The sequence below is a fragment of the Carassius auratus genome, chromosome 16 (genome assembly GCF_003368295.1).
Source record: "Carassius auratus strain Wakin chromosome 16, ASM336829v1, whole genome shotgun sequence".
Taxonomy (NCBI): Eukaryota; Metazoa; Chordata; class Actinopteri; order Cypriniformes; family Cyprinidae; genus Carassius; species Carassius auratus.
Genome location: NC_039258.1, coordinates 20,100,413 through 20,117,838, shown reverse-complemented (window position 1 = coordinate 20,117,838; position 17,426 = coordinate 20,100,413). Strand labels below are relative to the sequence as shown.

General features: G+C 37.7%; 1 protein-coding gene across 1 annotated transcript; it reads right to left on the bottom strand.

The window, feature by feature from the left end:
* Window positions 1-2,055: 2,055 nt before the first annotated feature.
* LOC113116496 (BMP-binding endothelial regulator protein-like) lies at window positions 2,056-16,685 on the bottom strand. The gene is made up of 14 exons (XM_026284688.1): window positions 15,992-16,685; window positions 15,180-15,265; window positions 13,837-13,936; window positions 13,261-13,343; window positions 12,892-12,982; window positions 12,498-12,580; window positions 9,671-9,770; window positions 8,011-8,255; window positions 7,800-7,904; window positions 7,515-7,560; window positions 6,914-7,240; window positions 4,757-5,093; window positions 4,357-4,487; window positions 2,056-3,541 (listed from the first exon to the last, which is right to left on the bottom strand). Exons 1-14 carry the CDS (start codon window positions 16,080-16,082, stop codon window positions 3,360-3,362), a joined length of 2,007 nt encoding a protein of 668 aa, XP_026140473.1. The 5' UTR covers window positions 16,083-16,685; the 3' UTR covers window positions 2,056-3,359.
* Window positions 16,686-17,426: the final 741 nt, after the last annotated feature.

Sequence of the window (17,426 nt, the reverse complement as noted above, 5' to 3'; positions counted from 1 at the left end):
AAATAGGACACAGTTATGTCATTAACTGTAATAGCTATTATAGTACAGGCTGATTGGACCAGTCATCACTTGCACCTTGACTACTAAACTAATTAGAAAATTTTTCAAATATACAATATATTGGCTACTTTTTTATTTGAAGGTGGGACATGGCTTTTACAGTCATATAACCAATTGTATGTGAGCAAAGGGTGTTTTGACGAGAAATCATAAGCAAAAATGTAGTTACAGTTTATTTTATCTCTATCACACGTTTTCATTTGTGTATCTTTTATATTTTCTCCAACACCCAGAGCATATCTATATGCCTACAGAACTGTGCATAAAACATAAAGAGGGTAATGCCAGCCAGGGTTGCCAAGTCTGTAATTTTCACATGTAATTGGGGTACATCGGACAGAAGCACTGCGTCTCAAACCAAAATAAACATGCACTTCAGCCAATTCTTGAGTGACAGATCACAGCTAAGCGGAGGACAAGAGATTAATTTATTAAATAAATTCAATGCACACAGACTAAAGTAGTTTAAGTCTTTGGTTCTTTTAATTCTGATGATTTTGGCTCACATTTAACAAAAATCCACCAGTTTACGATCTCAACAAATCGTGTTGAAGTGGCACAAAGGAGAGGACTTTTAGTTGTACAGTCTGTGATCAGTAGCTGTGCTGTTGCACCGAGTGAAGATTTTGTGTTGAGTGAGATGGAGGAGCGAAAATGGATTGGAGATATGAGGAAAAAACAATGCCTTAAGCTGCTAAAATCAAGCTAAGCCTAGCTGCCACATTTACTAGCCTGGTTACCGTTGGAGGCCCAATATATGAGCCAAAAGTGTCACATTGCAGTAAACTGGGCGGAGTCTTGGTGGATTTCATGGACAAGACAAACACTTGGAACTGCCCTTGTGACAAGGGGGAAAATCATGCCTTCACAAGAGTATTGCAAAGTGGGGTCTCTATCAAATGAAGAAGCAGCTCTTCAAAAACCTGCTCGAAGCGGAGTAAGAAAATGAATCAGCGCAACTTGAGGATCTGTCTAGCCAACAGCTGATCCAAAAATGGGTGCCCAGTGACAGGTTGGGATAATGAACTGGCACTTCAAATCTTTGATTCTACTGATATCAGTGAACAAAGACAGCATTAGTGTCAGCTTAACTCAACTCAAACCTCCTTGTAAGTCCAAAAACACATTTTTGTCTGTGTAATGTCATATAGATGAATAGATCAGCAAAAGGCTGTTGCATAAACTCTATCAACGCCTGCTACTTCAGCTCTTTGGCCTGACCCAGTGGTGCATTAGTGAGGTGATAAGGATAGAAAGGAGAAATCCGAAAACGGTATCACTGGACTAAAAAATGCCATTATCTGCTGATAGATTGTTATTTTAGGGAAAGCTGCTTAGTTGCTATTATGTGATTGTGTCAGTGGAACATTATTCGATGTAAATAGTATAATGACAGAAGAAAGACCTCAGTAAGCATAGACCAGCCTGTCCTGCTGGAAGATCTAAACACAGCACATCTTAAGCTTATTGACAGGTCAGTCAGATGTTGATTTAATATCTGCTGCCATTTATTGGAATTTGTGATTCCATGTATCCAAATGATTAGTAGAAAATGAGCAGCGTAAGCATTCAAGGTCCTAGAGAATACCTAATAGAGATGAGGGACTTATTTCTGTTTATGCCAAACCCATCTCTATTGGTTTGTTTCCATATGTTCCAATGTTTCCATTGTTTTGAACCCAGTAACATTAACACTTGGCAAATTGTACTTAAGTCTGTTTGATGACACCAAAGGCTATTTCTGGCCATCTTCTCAAACAAGTTGTGCTTACAGATCTGAGGTCTGACCATAGTTTTGGAAACTTTCTGATCCCAAGACCCAGCTGGCACCTGTAAACAGAAGAAAATCGGCAAGGTTTAGAATGACGTGAATTTTCCCAAGGTTAGATTCAGTAAGATGTTTACTCTTGAGAATTTGTGAGTAAATATTTGGGACTTGACCATTTCATTTATTCACCCCATGTAGGACAAAGTGGTTTCAAGAATGGATGGACATATTTGTTCCACATTTATTGTTTAATGTAATTTGACTTGAAGTTGATATTTAATTTTTGACAATTTTAAATGAAAGGAAGAATTCACAGCCTGTTTTGTTCATATTTACCAATGGTGCCAATATAAATGGAGGACGCAATATATTTATAATTTTTCTGTTGCTATAGGTAAGGCAAAAGTTGTTGAAAAAGGTATAAACTGATGATAATCAGCTACAGAATCTACAACCAAAACTACACAAACATCAAATTTCACAAAATCTTTGTTGAAAAAAAAAAAAATGTTCATGAGTCAGCGACTCCATTACGTTGATTGATAACGCTCTTTCTCTCAGATGTCTTTCAGAGTTGTGGAAAGAATGTTGTTTTCTTTTAGGGCTGTGCCCGTGTGTGTGTTTAGTCAGATTTAATGTAGCTCAAACAAATAACACTTGTATGATCACGACTGAACTACAGGACAACACACTTAACACTCAGGTTAGTAATGTAAAACTTACATCAGTTTACAGTCCCTACAAGTCCATTTTTATGTAACCAGACAAATTCCTGACTAATATTATAATATTTTTTTGGCTTTAGTTTGTGGGCTCCTCTGCCATAGCTGCAAATTCCTTCTATGTCCCAGTCCTGAATCACCACAGGACATCGCTGAACCTGAGTTGTATTCACAAACATCACTGCACTTCCTGAAGACAACACTTTTTCAGAAATAAGCACGTTTCTCTTTAAAAGTATATAAGCTTTATACTGGTCATATATAGTATCTTAATGGGTCAAGTAAAATGTACATTTATAATAACACATACACACATCGGTGTATGAACACTTAGCTGAACGAATACAGTACACTTCTCTTTAATGCTATAACAGTCACATTTGAGTCCCCGACTTAACAAAATAAACAACAAATACATAAATAGTTTCCCTTTCAGTCAAGCTGTTGTGAATTAAATACTGGCTGACCCCATAAATGTATAATACTATTGTATGCCATATACCCCACACATAATGTCCAGTTCAGGTCCTTTTTATGATTGAAGCAACAGGAATTTGGTAACTCTGAGCTCATTCAGTAAGGCACTTAGGATTTGGTTTTCACCACCTACAATGAGCAGTGAGATCCTGAGTCCTCACAGAGAAGCCGAAGGAACTAGTGGTGAGTCTCACTGCTGAGGGAAGCAGTGTGTGTCTCTCTCAGTATCTGAGTATTGTACAGTCCTGTTTGGAAAATTGCATGCCCAGTTCTCTTTCCCTCTGTGTGCTTGGATCTCTCGCAGCCCTCTGAGTTCATATGCGTCCTGTGGGTCATCGCCCGGGGCAGGATGTAGGTTTAACGCAGTGACCCTCAAACATGACCAGACTGGCCGGACAGTGGCAGCCAGCGACACAGGGCCTTTGACAAGGTCTGATTTCGTTCCAGTTATTGCAGGTTTTAGTGCAGCCAGGTCCACATGTGTCATAAACCGCGCCGTGTTTGCAATGAGTGCCTACAGTGAAACAGTGAAATAGAAAAGACACTATCACATATCATGTCAGCTTTTGCCACATAATTAAGCCGGCTTCTTAAAGGGGTCATTGGATTCAAAATGCACTTTTACATGTTGTTTGAACATAAATGTATGTTGGCAGTGTTTGTACACAACCAACCTATAATGATAAAAATCCACTTAGGTTTTTTTTTTTAATCCACATAAATAATAACCCCTGTCTTAAATCAAGCCGATCTCTGCTTCTTTGCTGTGTGACATCACACAGGCCGAGGCCCCTCCCATGACCATTGATTGATACTGCCGTTTCAACATAGACCCGCCCTGAGTGAGCTGTCATCAGTCCGCCATTGTTTTATCACTGGAGCGGGAGTAAACAAGAATGTCTCCTAAGCGGTTGAGGTATTTTGTTGTTGGATGCAATAATAAATATAGCAGTCGTCATTTACTCCTGACATCTGAGCCCCTGAAGACGTAATGGATTACTTTTGTTTTTGAAGGGAATGTGCACCCAATGGTAGAAAGGGGCGGGGTCAGCAGAGCTCATTAGCATTTAAAGGGAAATGCAAAAAAAACGGCTTGCTGTGAACAGAGCTGTTTTTGAGGTAAAAAGGATTTTGTTTTACACTACTGTTAAGAAATTTTAACCAAAGTATGTTATAGACTTCCATTAAGACCCAAAATAATCATCTCAACTTGTGGAAAATGGGTATCCGATGACCCTTTTAACAAGAAATCTCAAAACCAGAGACAAAACATGTTTTGTATTTTGAACACAAATACAAGCACTCATAAATTTGTCAGGTCTGACTTACTCATGCAGGTGAGCTCCGGTCTCCAGTGCACATGAACGCCCTCTCTCTCGCACGCTCGACTGTATGCTATAAATGACTCACAGTAACAGTTCTTATGCACTGGACACTCGCACATGTCTGTTACACATGACCTAAACAGAGACAGAGATAGAATTCGTGTCAGTGTTGAATGTAGATGAACTGGCACCAGTTGAATGCTTCTCTACCCTACAAACAGTTAGTTTATTGTTTTAGTATTAAAAATTCAGCATTGAAATACAAAAGACCCTCGGCTAATTCTACAGCAGTACAATAAAATGGCATATGCAGAATCCATGATCTCTCATTAAGTTTGATGTTCGTCTGAGCTGATCTTTTATATATCTATTTGATAATGATGACTGTATAATGGGAAACTCACTTGTAGAAAGAGGTAAAGTCTACAGCAGAATGGCACTTCTGAAACTCCCAGGACTTGAGTTTTTGGCACGTTCTGTGTGCGCGCAGCTTTACTTTGACTGTTCCGGGACAGAGGAAAGACGTGGGCCTGCGGTTCGGTGTCTGACACACCTCATTGTCCTCCACACGCCAAGACTCCGCAAATTCATCGACGTCAAACTTAATCTGGCCATCTCCTCCAAGAAAGTCATCCCGCCTTTGACCGTTGTAGTTTCCACACAGTCCACAGAGCTGTGCCTTCAGATGGGGTGCTGCGACCACCTCCACCAGACTGTCCCCGTCCCAAGTGATCTCCAGTCCTGATGACACAGACAAGATGAAGAAAAAGGAAAAGGAAACATGCTGCATTTGCCTGTGTTTGAGAAGATGAAACAGCATTTGAATCAAGTCATGTAGCAACCAAATTCATTTAAAACTACAGTTTTTCTTCTTTTAAGAACTCACCTGTTACAGTGAAGGCAAAACATTTTTTTTTCAAATAAAGGATTAAATAAACGGTGACCAGAATCAATCAGAATCAAGTCCTCTAACATACAGTTTTCTTCGAACATTCAAATCAATTTTGACCTACAATTTGGATCCTGAAGATCCATCCTGAAGATGTTCTTCACAGCAACCGATTTATCTATTGTATTGCGACTATTTTTCTATTATCTATTAAAAATTGTGCTTAATATTCAGTAATATTATCAATTTATCTGTACTTTTGTTCAGGTGAGAACCAAATTGAACTGGATAATGACATCTTCCTTGCAAAATCAACAGATATTGAACTGACTTTAACTGAATATCGACACTTTCTTTCAAGAACTGTTAAAGTTTGCAACATTAACAGTTATTGAACTGAACTAAATAGAGCAGTATAACGACTCTATTATCTTCTGTGGAGGTGCTTTACAGCTAAAATTACTCAAAATATGGCTAACATCATGTTTTTTCCTTTATATTAATGTCAAGCTGCATCGAAACAATCCAACCCGATCTCACGGCAATTCGTAAATTTTTCATAAGGTGGCTTATTCGTACGAATTCGTACGACCACACTCGTACAAATTCATACGACTGTTGCCAAATCGTACGTATTTTACGATTTGCACAATACGTATGAATTTGTACGAATGACCTACACCTAACCCTGCCCCTAAACCTAACCGTCACTGGGGACGTATAAAATCGTACGAGTGAGGTCGTACAAATTCATACGAATAAGCCACCTCGTAAAATACGTACGAATTGGTCGTGAGATAGCGTTGAACAATCTGCATTGCATAAGGCGCTATATAAGCAAATGTGACTTGACTTGAGTTAAACCAACATGTTAAATTGGAAGCTAGTTTGGAAGTTATTGTCAAGTGATCATTTTAAACAGGCCGAACATGCTTTTTTGAAAAAGAAAGGTGCGGCAAATTGTAACCCTCCTATTCTATCTCTGCAAGTCGGAGTGATTGATTTGACTTGCGAGCACAAAGGTTGCTTACAGATAAATGTCATACACACATGGGAGAGTTAATCAAATCACACTTGCCAGTCAAAGGGTCAACATTGTGCAAGCCACTACATTAGCTCAATATAACACTGCAAAAACCATTTTCTTACGCACAAGTTTTCAGATAAGTTATCTTTTTAGTTAATATGCAGTTAATGCAACCCTAAAGCAGCATCCCAGAAGCTGACACAAATCAGTTTCGCTCAGACATTCTTTGATGAATAAAAAGCTCAAAAGCATTTATTTGAAATGAAAGTCTTTTGTCACATTTGAAATGCATTTAAAATGCCACTATTGATAAATTTTTAGAGTCCTTGCTGATTAAAAGCATTGATTTGTTTCTTAACTTTCAAATTACCTCAATGGTAGTAAATCACAATGTCTTAAAATATTAAGCAACAATTCAGCATGTTAGAATGGTTTCTGAAGGCTCATGTGAGACACTGGCGTAATTTTGCAGAAAACACAGTGTTTCCATCACAGAACTAAATTAAATTTCAAGAATAAAATTAATAAGAAATAGAACTGTAGAACCGCTTGCAGAGATGCAGCCACAATCGCACCCCTCTGATTCTCCAAAAGCTATGTAAATAAATCTATGATAGAAAATCCCATAGCAAGTGCTGGCCTTACCGGCGATGGTGGTGAGTTTGAGCAGGTATCCATCCAGGTCAATGTGGACCCCTGTGCTATGGAAGGGAAGAGCGATGCGCGTCCCGTTTTGACGGACGGTCAGGTGTTGGTGAAGGCTGATGCTCAGGCCTGATGTGTGCAGCTCCACTGATTTGGTCCATGAGAAGGAGCGTGTGCGACGGGCATCGTTCTTCACCAGCACCGTGAAACTGGCCGCTGGGGAGCAGTCCTTAGTGAGCACGTATTTACACGTGCCCTGGAAGTTAAAGGTGCGGCCGTCAAAAGTGTTATAGTGAGGGTCTCCAAATACGGTACACACACCTGGCTCTGGAGTAACGAAAAGAGCAATAGAGAGGATATTTGTAGTGAAATTATGATTTTGTACAGTATATCAAATAGAGAATGCATATTTGTATGTACACTGAGGGCACACATGGAACTTATCATTTATATTTTAAAGTTTCACTGTTGAGTGTGTGATGAGCTGACCCTAGTAGTGATTGATATAACAGAAAAGCTTGTAATTTTATAAAATAGGCTACCTCTTAATTTATTCTGTTAAAACTCACAGCTGGGACAACATGTGACGAAGTCAACTTACTATCAGTGCAAACTGGACAGCATCCAGTTCGATTAAGTATCTTGTTCTGAAAAACAAATGAAAAACTTTGTATAGAGACAGACTTTCATACAGTAGGAGACACAGAAAATCAAACAGGTTTTTTAGCCACTGCTGGGTGTTAACTAGAAACTAAATATTTAGGCCTTGTGTCCACCAAAATGTTTGTTATTAATTGTATTAATACTGTGGTAGACCAGGGATGTCATCCTGGTACAGACGTTGATAATCAGACCAGCATGTACATTTTTGTAAAACAAAACTTACTGAGGGACAGCTGGTAATAGGGACACAAATCTTGGGCTGACATTCAATATTCCCCTTAACACAGGTGCACAGAGAACAGTTAGCAGACGACCATCTGTCACCATCCTAAACCAGGAAGAGACAAAGTTATATACACTCATTCTCCTCTGACATACATGCAGAAATTTTCCAGCTAGCTGTCCATATTTGTCCCTGTTCTTGGACGTCTCACCCTATAGATTTTGCTCTTCACCCTGCAGTACTTCACATCTTCCATCTTCAGATGAGACTGGCACTCTTCACAGCACGCACTGCCATGACAGCTGCCGGGTGCTGAGCATCTCTTCCTGCACAGCACCGTAGAGTCCACACACGTGCAGGTGGTGCAGTTGTCATGGCTAATGGACGTACCGTTCTCATAGACCTCGCTGTGGAACAGACAGCTGCCAGGCGACAAGTCAAACACCCTCCTCTGACCTAGAGAAGACAAATAAGACCCTGTCATTTCATGAAAGCAAACTAGATCCAATTGCAATCAAAATTATTCAACCCCCCAGAAACTACATCTACCTGGTTACAAACGTCAGCTTTTTATATATATATTGTATATACCGTATTTTTCGGACTATAAGTCGTACCTGAATATAAGTCGCATCAGTCCAAAAATACATCATGATGAGGGAAAAAACATATATAAGTCGCATTGGACTATAAGTCGCATTTATTTAGACCCAAGAACCGAGAGAAAACATTACCGTCTACAGCCACGAGAGGGCGCTCTATGTTTTCAGTGTAGACTACAGGAGCAGTGAGCAGCATAGAGCGCCCTCTCGCGGCTCGAGACGGTAATGTTTTCTCTCGGTTCATTTCTCTTTGTTCATGTCAAATTAATTTTGATTAAAGTCACACCTGACTATAAGTCGCAGGACCAGCCAAAGTATGTATGTATGTATAATACATACAATATATGTATGATGGAATACTAAAAGTGATAATGTAAACATATTATTAATATTAATTATAATATATATAACTATATATATAATTATAACTATAAAGTTAAGTTTTTTTTGTTTTTTTGTTATACAACCCCTATGCAGCACTGCTGTTTTATAGTAAGTGACTTATTTGTATGGTAGGGTGCAAATTGTGATTTAATTACACTTGAGCCCTTGGAAATTCAAAACAAATCTGAATTAGCTTAAGCTGTTATAGACACATAAATCTGAGTAGCAAATATGGCCAAAGAGTCAAAAGAGCTCTCACAAAATTGTATGTAATAAATAGTTTTAAAGTTCATGGCTACAAGAGGGCACTTAAAGTTCCTTGAGACACATCTGGCAGCATTACTCATATGTTTAAAATGTGTTGTACCAGAACATTTTTGAGGCCAATGAAAAAAAAAAAAAAAAACAGTATCATCAAGGGGAAAAATGTTTGACCAGAACAACTGAGAAAACCCCTCAATTTACTTCCAAAGACATGCAAGATGACCTGACGAAAGGAGGAAGAAACCTTTCAATGCAGAGTATAAGAAGAACCCTCAACAAGCATGGCCTTCATTTGTTGAAGTTTGATGATGATCAGGATTATCATCTCAGAGTATAAATCTGAATCTACTCAAGCTTGGTTAAGGCTGTCTGTAAATGTTCTTCAGTGGCCTGTTCTGTCTACAAACTTGAAATCTCTTTAAAAAGAATTTTGTGGAATTTGAAGAAAGAAGTGGCAACATGGAAACCAAATATTATAAGTGATCTGGAAGCTTTATAATACACAGTGTGTATGAAATTTGTCATTGAGAAAGTCTCAAGTCTGTACTACGAATCAAAGTTTCTTTAGGTGTCTTGATGGTTTTCTTTTAACCCCAAAACACTGAGAAGAACATAACTTACCACGGCATCTAGGACAGCACTGGCCCGGTGGAGTGTGTGTGAGATGAGATGGGCAGGACAGGACGGGACACACCACTTTATGACACATGCTTTGCCCTCCCTGAAAAACATACACATGATTATACCAAGCATTTCAAAACATATATGTGTGCTTCTGTGTGACGCTGATATAGAGGAAGAAAACAAATGTTTATATTTGAAATTAAATGTCATGTATTGGGGTACTATGGGGCTAAAAGTGCATTTGTCTTTCTTCTCTGATAATATGATAAAAATTGTTTCTGCACAAGTTCAATCTAATATTTAATGTTTTTCAAAATGCTATATGAAGCGAATTACATATAACATAGCAAATGAGATTCTATAAAACGACCCATTATATTTTGAGGCAAAAGTCTTGTTAATCTTCTTCAGTTTTGTTCAAGGAAAATGAGAATGTGTGTGAGAGATTTATAAGAAAATTAGAAAATGTAGAATATGTATATTATTAGGGGTAAGAAGTGGCCCTAAAGGCACAAGAATTAACACACTAATAAACAACTGGCTGACTTTTCTTTTTAACGACGTGACATGGTTAGATATAGATGGTCAATTTGATTTATTAAGTTAGGTGTACACTTCAGAAATAATCACGTATTTAAAAAATATGATAGGAATGTTCAAATGTATGATATTAATAAGATATGAGGTCTCCTTTAAAGCTTAAAGCTAATTGTTTTCTGAAATTTGTATTAACATTTTTAATGACAGTATATTAATAAAACAAAATAAACAGAAAATATTATAGGTAACTTTGCTGAGGTGATTGAACAACTAGTATATTATGCCAAACATTACTTCAGCTAAAGTGTACATCAACCATAACTCCTTCAAAAACAGCCAGAGTTACGATTGATGATCAGCTGATTTTCTCAGACCACATTGCTAAAACTGTCCGGTCCTGCAGATTTGCTTTATTCAACATCAGACCCTTTCTTTCAGAACATGCCGCACAACTCCTTGTTCAAGCTCTTGTTCTGTCCAATAGCTGCTCGCATAAAATTCAAGGCATTGATGTTTGCCTGCAAAACCACCGCTGGCTCTACACCCATTTACCTAAATTCATTTCTTCAGACTTATGTGCCCTCTAGAAGCTTGTGTTCTGCAAGTGAACGTCGCTTGATTGTGCCATCCCAAAGAAGCACAAAATCAAATTCACAGACTTTTACATTAACTGTTCCCTCCTGGTGGAATGACTTCCCCAACTCAATCCGAGCAGCTGAGTCCTTAGCCATCTTCAAGAATCGGCTAAAAACACAACTCTTCTATCTTTATTTGACCCTCTAATTTTAACACTCACTATTCTAATTCTATTCTATCTTCTGTCTATCTTGTCTACACTGGATACAGATGCGCATTCACTCTCTGACAATGTTCACGCGTTCTAGTCTGTCGTCAAAGAAAGTTCGCTTTGACGCGTTTGGTTTAAACAGCTCATTTGCATCTTCACATCAGAAGCATCCCAGCGTAAGGATAAACAGATTTCAGTTTATTTCTAAAGGCATCCCAGACTGTAGCAGAGGATTGATGAGAGCATTGTTTTGTAAACGAGTCAGTGTCACGAAGAGTTCACAGAGAAACGTTTGCTGAAAGATGAAGCGGTACAAGATCTGACTGCAGCTGTATCACAAACTGTAAGTAAACGATTTCATAATGTTTTGTCTGGAAATTACCGTTTTATTTTGATCATGTTGTCAAAACACTCACATGCAATAGGCAATAGGGTGTTGATACTATTTCCTATGCAAAGACGTTAGCCAATCATAACAGTGGCCAAACAGAAGCCTTAAAGGAATACTGCAACCCAAAATGAACATTTTGTCATTAATCACTTAAACCCATTTCGTTCCAAACCTGTAAAGGCTTCATTCGTCTTTGGAATACAATTTAAGATATTTTGGATGAAAACCAGGAGGCTTGTGACTGTCCCATAGACTGCCAATGAACTTACACTGTCAAAGTCCAGAAAAGTATAAAAAGCATCGTCAGAATAGTCCATCTGCCATGTGAGCTGAACACAGGCAGCATACGCTCTTCTGTTTTAACTGTATCACACGGATGTGTTTTCTACATATATTTTAAGCTTTGGTTTGAAAGAAGAAAGTGCATCCGTGTGTCGCGGCTGACACAGAAGAGCGTAAGCTGCCTGCGTCCAGTGGATATTCTCCAAAATTGTACGATGGTAATGTGGAGAGGAATTGCTGTCATTATTGTCATTAAGTCATTATTTTTGTTTTCTTCATGTACTTAAAGTATTCTCGTCACTTCATAAGGTTACGCTTGAACTACAGATTCTGATGATGTCCTTCATACTTTTCTGGACCTTGACAGTGTAACTTACTTGGCAGTCAATAGGACAGTTACAAGCCTCCCAGTTTTCATCCATAATACCTTCAATTGTGTTCTGAAGAAGAAATCTTTTACGGGTTTGGAACAACATGGGGGAAAGTAATTAATGACAAAATTTTCATTTTGGGGTGGAGTATCCCTATGAACAGGTCATTTTAGACAGGGGGTCAGAATGAGGGTTGAAAAAAAATCCACATATTAATTTAGTAATTTTTGTGCAAAAATACTTAATTAACACTATAAGTAAACCTCAAGGAAATCCATGTCATGACCCCTTTAAGGAGTTCCTTTAGCCCGTTGTACCCTAATAGTATTATAATTATTATATTGAATGTTCAAATAATCTGAGATGCGGTGCTACTGTTTGGTCACAGTAGAGGTCCCAGAACCTTTTGGTTGTGACTTGTAAAACTTGCAAGGGTTTAGCAGATAAACTCACAGTGCAGATGCATTTAATACAGGGATTCCCTTCAGGATGAAACTCTTCGTCTTCTTTATATAAATTCCCCTCGAAAATACACCCTGTGAACATCCAAAATATGAAGAAACACTAGGATGAGAATCTGGCTGATTGGCAGAGATATTCACATACAACTACACAAACAATTACGTTTCTGCCTATGGTTTAATGAAGTGAAGTTATTGAGAAAATCTTGTGCACATCAGTATCTAGAATTCTCTTTACAATTTTCTGATTAAACTCTGACTTGTTTTTTTTTAATTGGTAAGTTTCCATTTCTCTCTTATATCTTAAAGGTAAAAGCACTGTAGGCTGTAAGGAAATAACACACACACACACGCACGCACACACACACATGACAAGATTGACTGACCTGGGCAAGTTGGGCAGCATTTCTTCGGATGGATTTTGGGATTCTTACAGTGAACGACACATCTCACTTCTGCTTCAGTGAGGACACCTTCCTGTCCAAAGAAAAAAAAAATTTCTTCAGATTTATATATTGGTATGTGATTTCTTGTTATAACTATATCATATAAATATAAAACATGCACATATTGTACTCAAGTACTATTTAATCTACAATATATTTACTGTTATTTTCCCCAAACATCCTCATTTAAACTATTTATTCTGTTTATCCCAGACAACATGTCCAAGTCTTACAGCTTGTTAACTTTAACAAATATTAAATCCATCCATCCATCCAGCCACTCCCAAGACGCAGATGAGATTGAGCCACCTGACAGCTGTATGTGACACAGGGCTTCACGGGGCTGATCCAGTGATGGGAACTGTTGTAGGACGTGCCCTTTAGCTGACAACCTGCAGAGAGAGCCGAAATGTTCCAATAAAATGATTTTAAGCCATGTACATGGAAACAATAATAATAGTAATTTTATATTAATAGATAGAATAATAGGATTTTTATTTACAACTTAAAAAAAAAAAAAATTTCACAGTAGCCACCATTGTAAGTTTGCACTTATATTAAAAACACGCTGAACATAATCAGCAGATTATTGATCGATTTATAACTGATTATAAGTTTATTATATTGATTAAAGTGAATTTTCAGAAGAACGTGAGATATTCTAAGGAAACTTGTTCAAATCAATCATTTGAGAAAGAGGGAAAATGCTGAAAGGAGTCATGGCGTCTCCCAACCATAAGGTGGCAGCAATGTTAAACACAGCAAACCTATCCATCATGACTAAAGTACCAAAGAAGTTTGTTTGCCCACACATAATTAATAATAACCAGATGACATTATTGAGTTATTTCTCATAAATCAGATCTTCGGGAGGTTTGAACTGACCTTTGCATCTTTCACAGCAGGCTCCTGTCTGTTTGACCACTAGCGCACAGTCCTCTGCCAGCGGAGAACACTTCTCCTGCTTACAGTCTGCTTTCTGATTCTGTTGATACAAATACATCTTTAAAGGACAATCCCTTATCATTTAGTACTGTGCATAATAATGTAACTTGCTGACAATGTGACAAGGATAAAGCCGTGAAATTTAGCACGGGATGTGATCTGCTTTCTTGAGAGATCAGCATAATTCAATCACGTTGAGTTCATGACATCCCCATCAACAGCAGACAAATGCATGTACATAAAGAGTAGCATCATCTTCCAGAGATAAAACTTCCTGTATTGATCGCTATTTATCAACTCACATGCTACAAAATCAATACGAGACATTCATCAACCCATCGTATCAGCTCACACGCACTTACCTTGTGAAAGGCACATTGTTTGACTCTTGGTGCTTAACATAATGTTCTCATATTATTCTCTTTATAATGACTAGCAGACACATAACATAGACCCATGCTGATTTTTGTGACCAGGACGTGGACTACAGAAATTCCAATTGATTAATATTTTACCATCTAAATTTACTATGTTGGATACATGCAATATTTACAGGTCTCACTACAAAGTCAGCACTGAAAATGTAACCACAGAGTGAATAACAATGTAAATTGCCTATATATATATATATATATATATATATATATATATATATATATATATATATATATCAATTAAAATCGTAATAAATAAGCTTTTCTTTGATGTATGGTTGATGTTATGATAGGACAATATTTAGCCGAGATGCAACTATTTGAAAATCTGGAATCTGAGGGTGCAAAACTAAATCACAATATTGAGAAAATCCTTTAAAGTTGTCCAAATGAAGTCCTTAGCATAATCAGAAAATAAGTTTTGATATATTAACAGTATGAAAATGTACAAAACATCTTCATGGAACATGATCTTTACTTAGTATCCTAATGATGTTTGGCATTGAAAGAAAAAATAGATAATTTTGACCCATGCAATGTATCGTTGGCTACTGCTACAAATACACCTGTGGGTCTTATGACTGGTTTCTTCAGGGTCACATAACCTATTTTTTACATATGGTGACAGAAGTTCCTTTAAATGTAACTACCTTACATGTTTCAAATAGGCTATCTCTTGTATAATACTTAATAATTATTTGTATCTCTTCTATTATGTTAAAGTTGCTATAATAGTTCAGAAAAGCACAGCCACAACTGCTGCCTCAGAACAGAAATGACTGTTAAAATGATTGTGAATCTGCAAACTGCACTAGAAATTTTTAACCATATTTCATACTGAGTTCTCACCAGACAGACGCAGGAGATGCAGGGGTTGTCTGTGATGTTGGGGATGTGTAACACTTCTCCCTCGTTCTCACAGCTAGCCTCCGTACCTGAATGGAAAACGAACAAAAAGGCAAAATAAAATTAACATTTACATGAGATATGTCCTCTAAACATTTTATTTAACCATACAAACAACAATTAAAGCCTGAAAAACTAGTGAATAATGGGTGTCCAAACTGCTCAAGTGTAGTTTAACCGGAGATGTAAGCCACTTTATTTTACAGTGTGACTCTGTATTTAAGTGATTGCTGCCGAGCAATACTACTTACTGCCAATTATTTTATTTTTGCTATATAAGTTTGCTTATTATTGTGCTGATTAACAATTACTTGTCTTATGCAACAGACACAGTAAAATAATTATGTATAGGCTATACATGACTACACAGCTAAGATCTTTTCACTTAACTTTTAGTATTCATTTTCAAATGATCAAATCTGCTAAAACAACACTTATTCAAAACCAAATTCAAAGTAATGTAATATATGTATATATATATATATATATATATATATATATATATATATATATATATATATATATATATATATATATATATATGCGCAATTAAAGCGTTTTGACATTTTAAATCGTACAGTTTTTAAATAAAAATATCAAAACCTATTTACACGACCACCATGACAAAACAACACACATTCCTCGAATCCTCATCTTAATTAAAGTAATTGTATGTCTAATATTTAATGTTTTATGCAAAAAAAAAAAAAATTATATGATTACATTTCTTATGGATTTTTATTTATAATTCTTACCGGTGATTAAAGGTGCAGTTAAATGTGGTGTTTGGAGAATTAAAAACCAGAATAACAGGTTGTAGGTTACTGGAGGAGACAGACACAGCATCCTAAATTCACTCCAGACGCATTGGGGGAAAGAGAAAAAATGAATAAGAAGAGTATCCAAAGCCAGCAGAAATGGTTTTCGTTAGGATCCAGAGAGAGGGGGACGTGGGTGTCATGAGGGAGTCAAACCCGCAACCTTCGGCAAACGCGCGCGATGCCCAGTCAGCTCAACATAATGACAAAAACGGTCCAAAAACAGGTCAACAGCGAGGCAACTTTCCGACAATCCAGGTTTGCAGGTCACAAACTCCACAAATAGTTTAAAACAGAGATAAGGTCCAGAGATCTTCTGGAGTCAAGCGCGTGGAGAGATGACACTGCCATGATCCAAACAGAGATGTCCAGTCTTTGGTCAGAGCGCGCTCGTTCGGTGTCCGGTTCCTCTCTGACAGACGCACGGATGCACACTGCTGCACATTTCTGGCGACGCCGCTTCTCCTCCAGCTCCAGAGCAGCAGTTAAACATTCCCGCGGTGCAGGTCCATCCTCCAGTCCACGCAGATATCTGCCCCTCTCTATTTAAACGCACGTGTGGGTTTATAATCCCGCAGATCTGCCGTATGCTGAGGTGTAGTGAGATCCGCCCCTATCTGTACCTCAACATATCAGCATTCAGCATGGGCACACTCGTGGAACTTTCTCACCAAACAAGAATTTCAGCCTATTAGAAAGGCACGGGATAGGAACATGCCTTTTGCATGTAATTCTCAATCTTAGAATAACAATGACTTCATTCAGTGACCATTATCCAAAGTAGGTGCTAACTGTCTTCAGAAATCCAAAGTATCTGCGTGCACAAAAGATTGTCCCCTCTGCATTTCATAGGTCAGATTAATAACTAACGATCTGAAGCTGAAGCAGACCAAGTCTAGTTACATCTGAAGAATGATATGGCCTGAGATTAATTGCTTCGAAAGGTAGAGAATCAATTTATTCCTTTAATATTAGTCACTAGATAGCGCCAAAGAGCACTTTTACTGGAGATCTTGCAGCCTGGTGTCTAGTGTCTTGGAAATTAAACTCACCTTGGTGACAATCCCTTTGGCCAAGCCCAAGCAATTACAGTGGTTTTGACAAATCTTCTTATTTAGATCCAGTTATAATAATTACTTTTAATTGGTTTAATTATCAACAGTGGGTGATAAACCATCCACAGTCACTTGATAGGACAAAGATGATGCTGGCATATGATGTAAGATGCTGATGGTACTATTTTTTACGTTTGTAAAGATATAAAGTGAATGGGTGAGACATCTGCTCTGCAGTGTGTTGTCATAAGACATTTCATCTGTCATGTCTTGCTGTACCTCTGTCATACAATTGTTGATCTTCGTTATTGTGAATG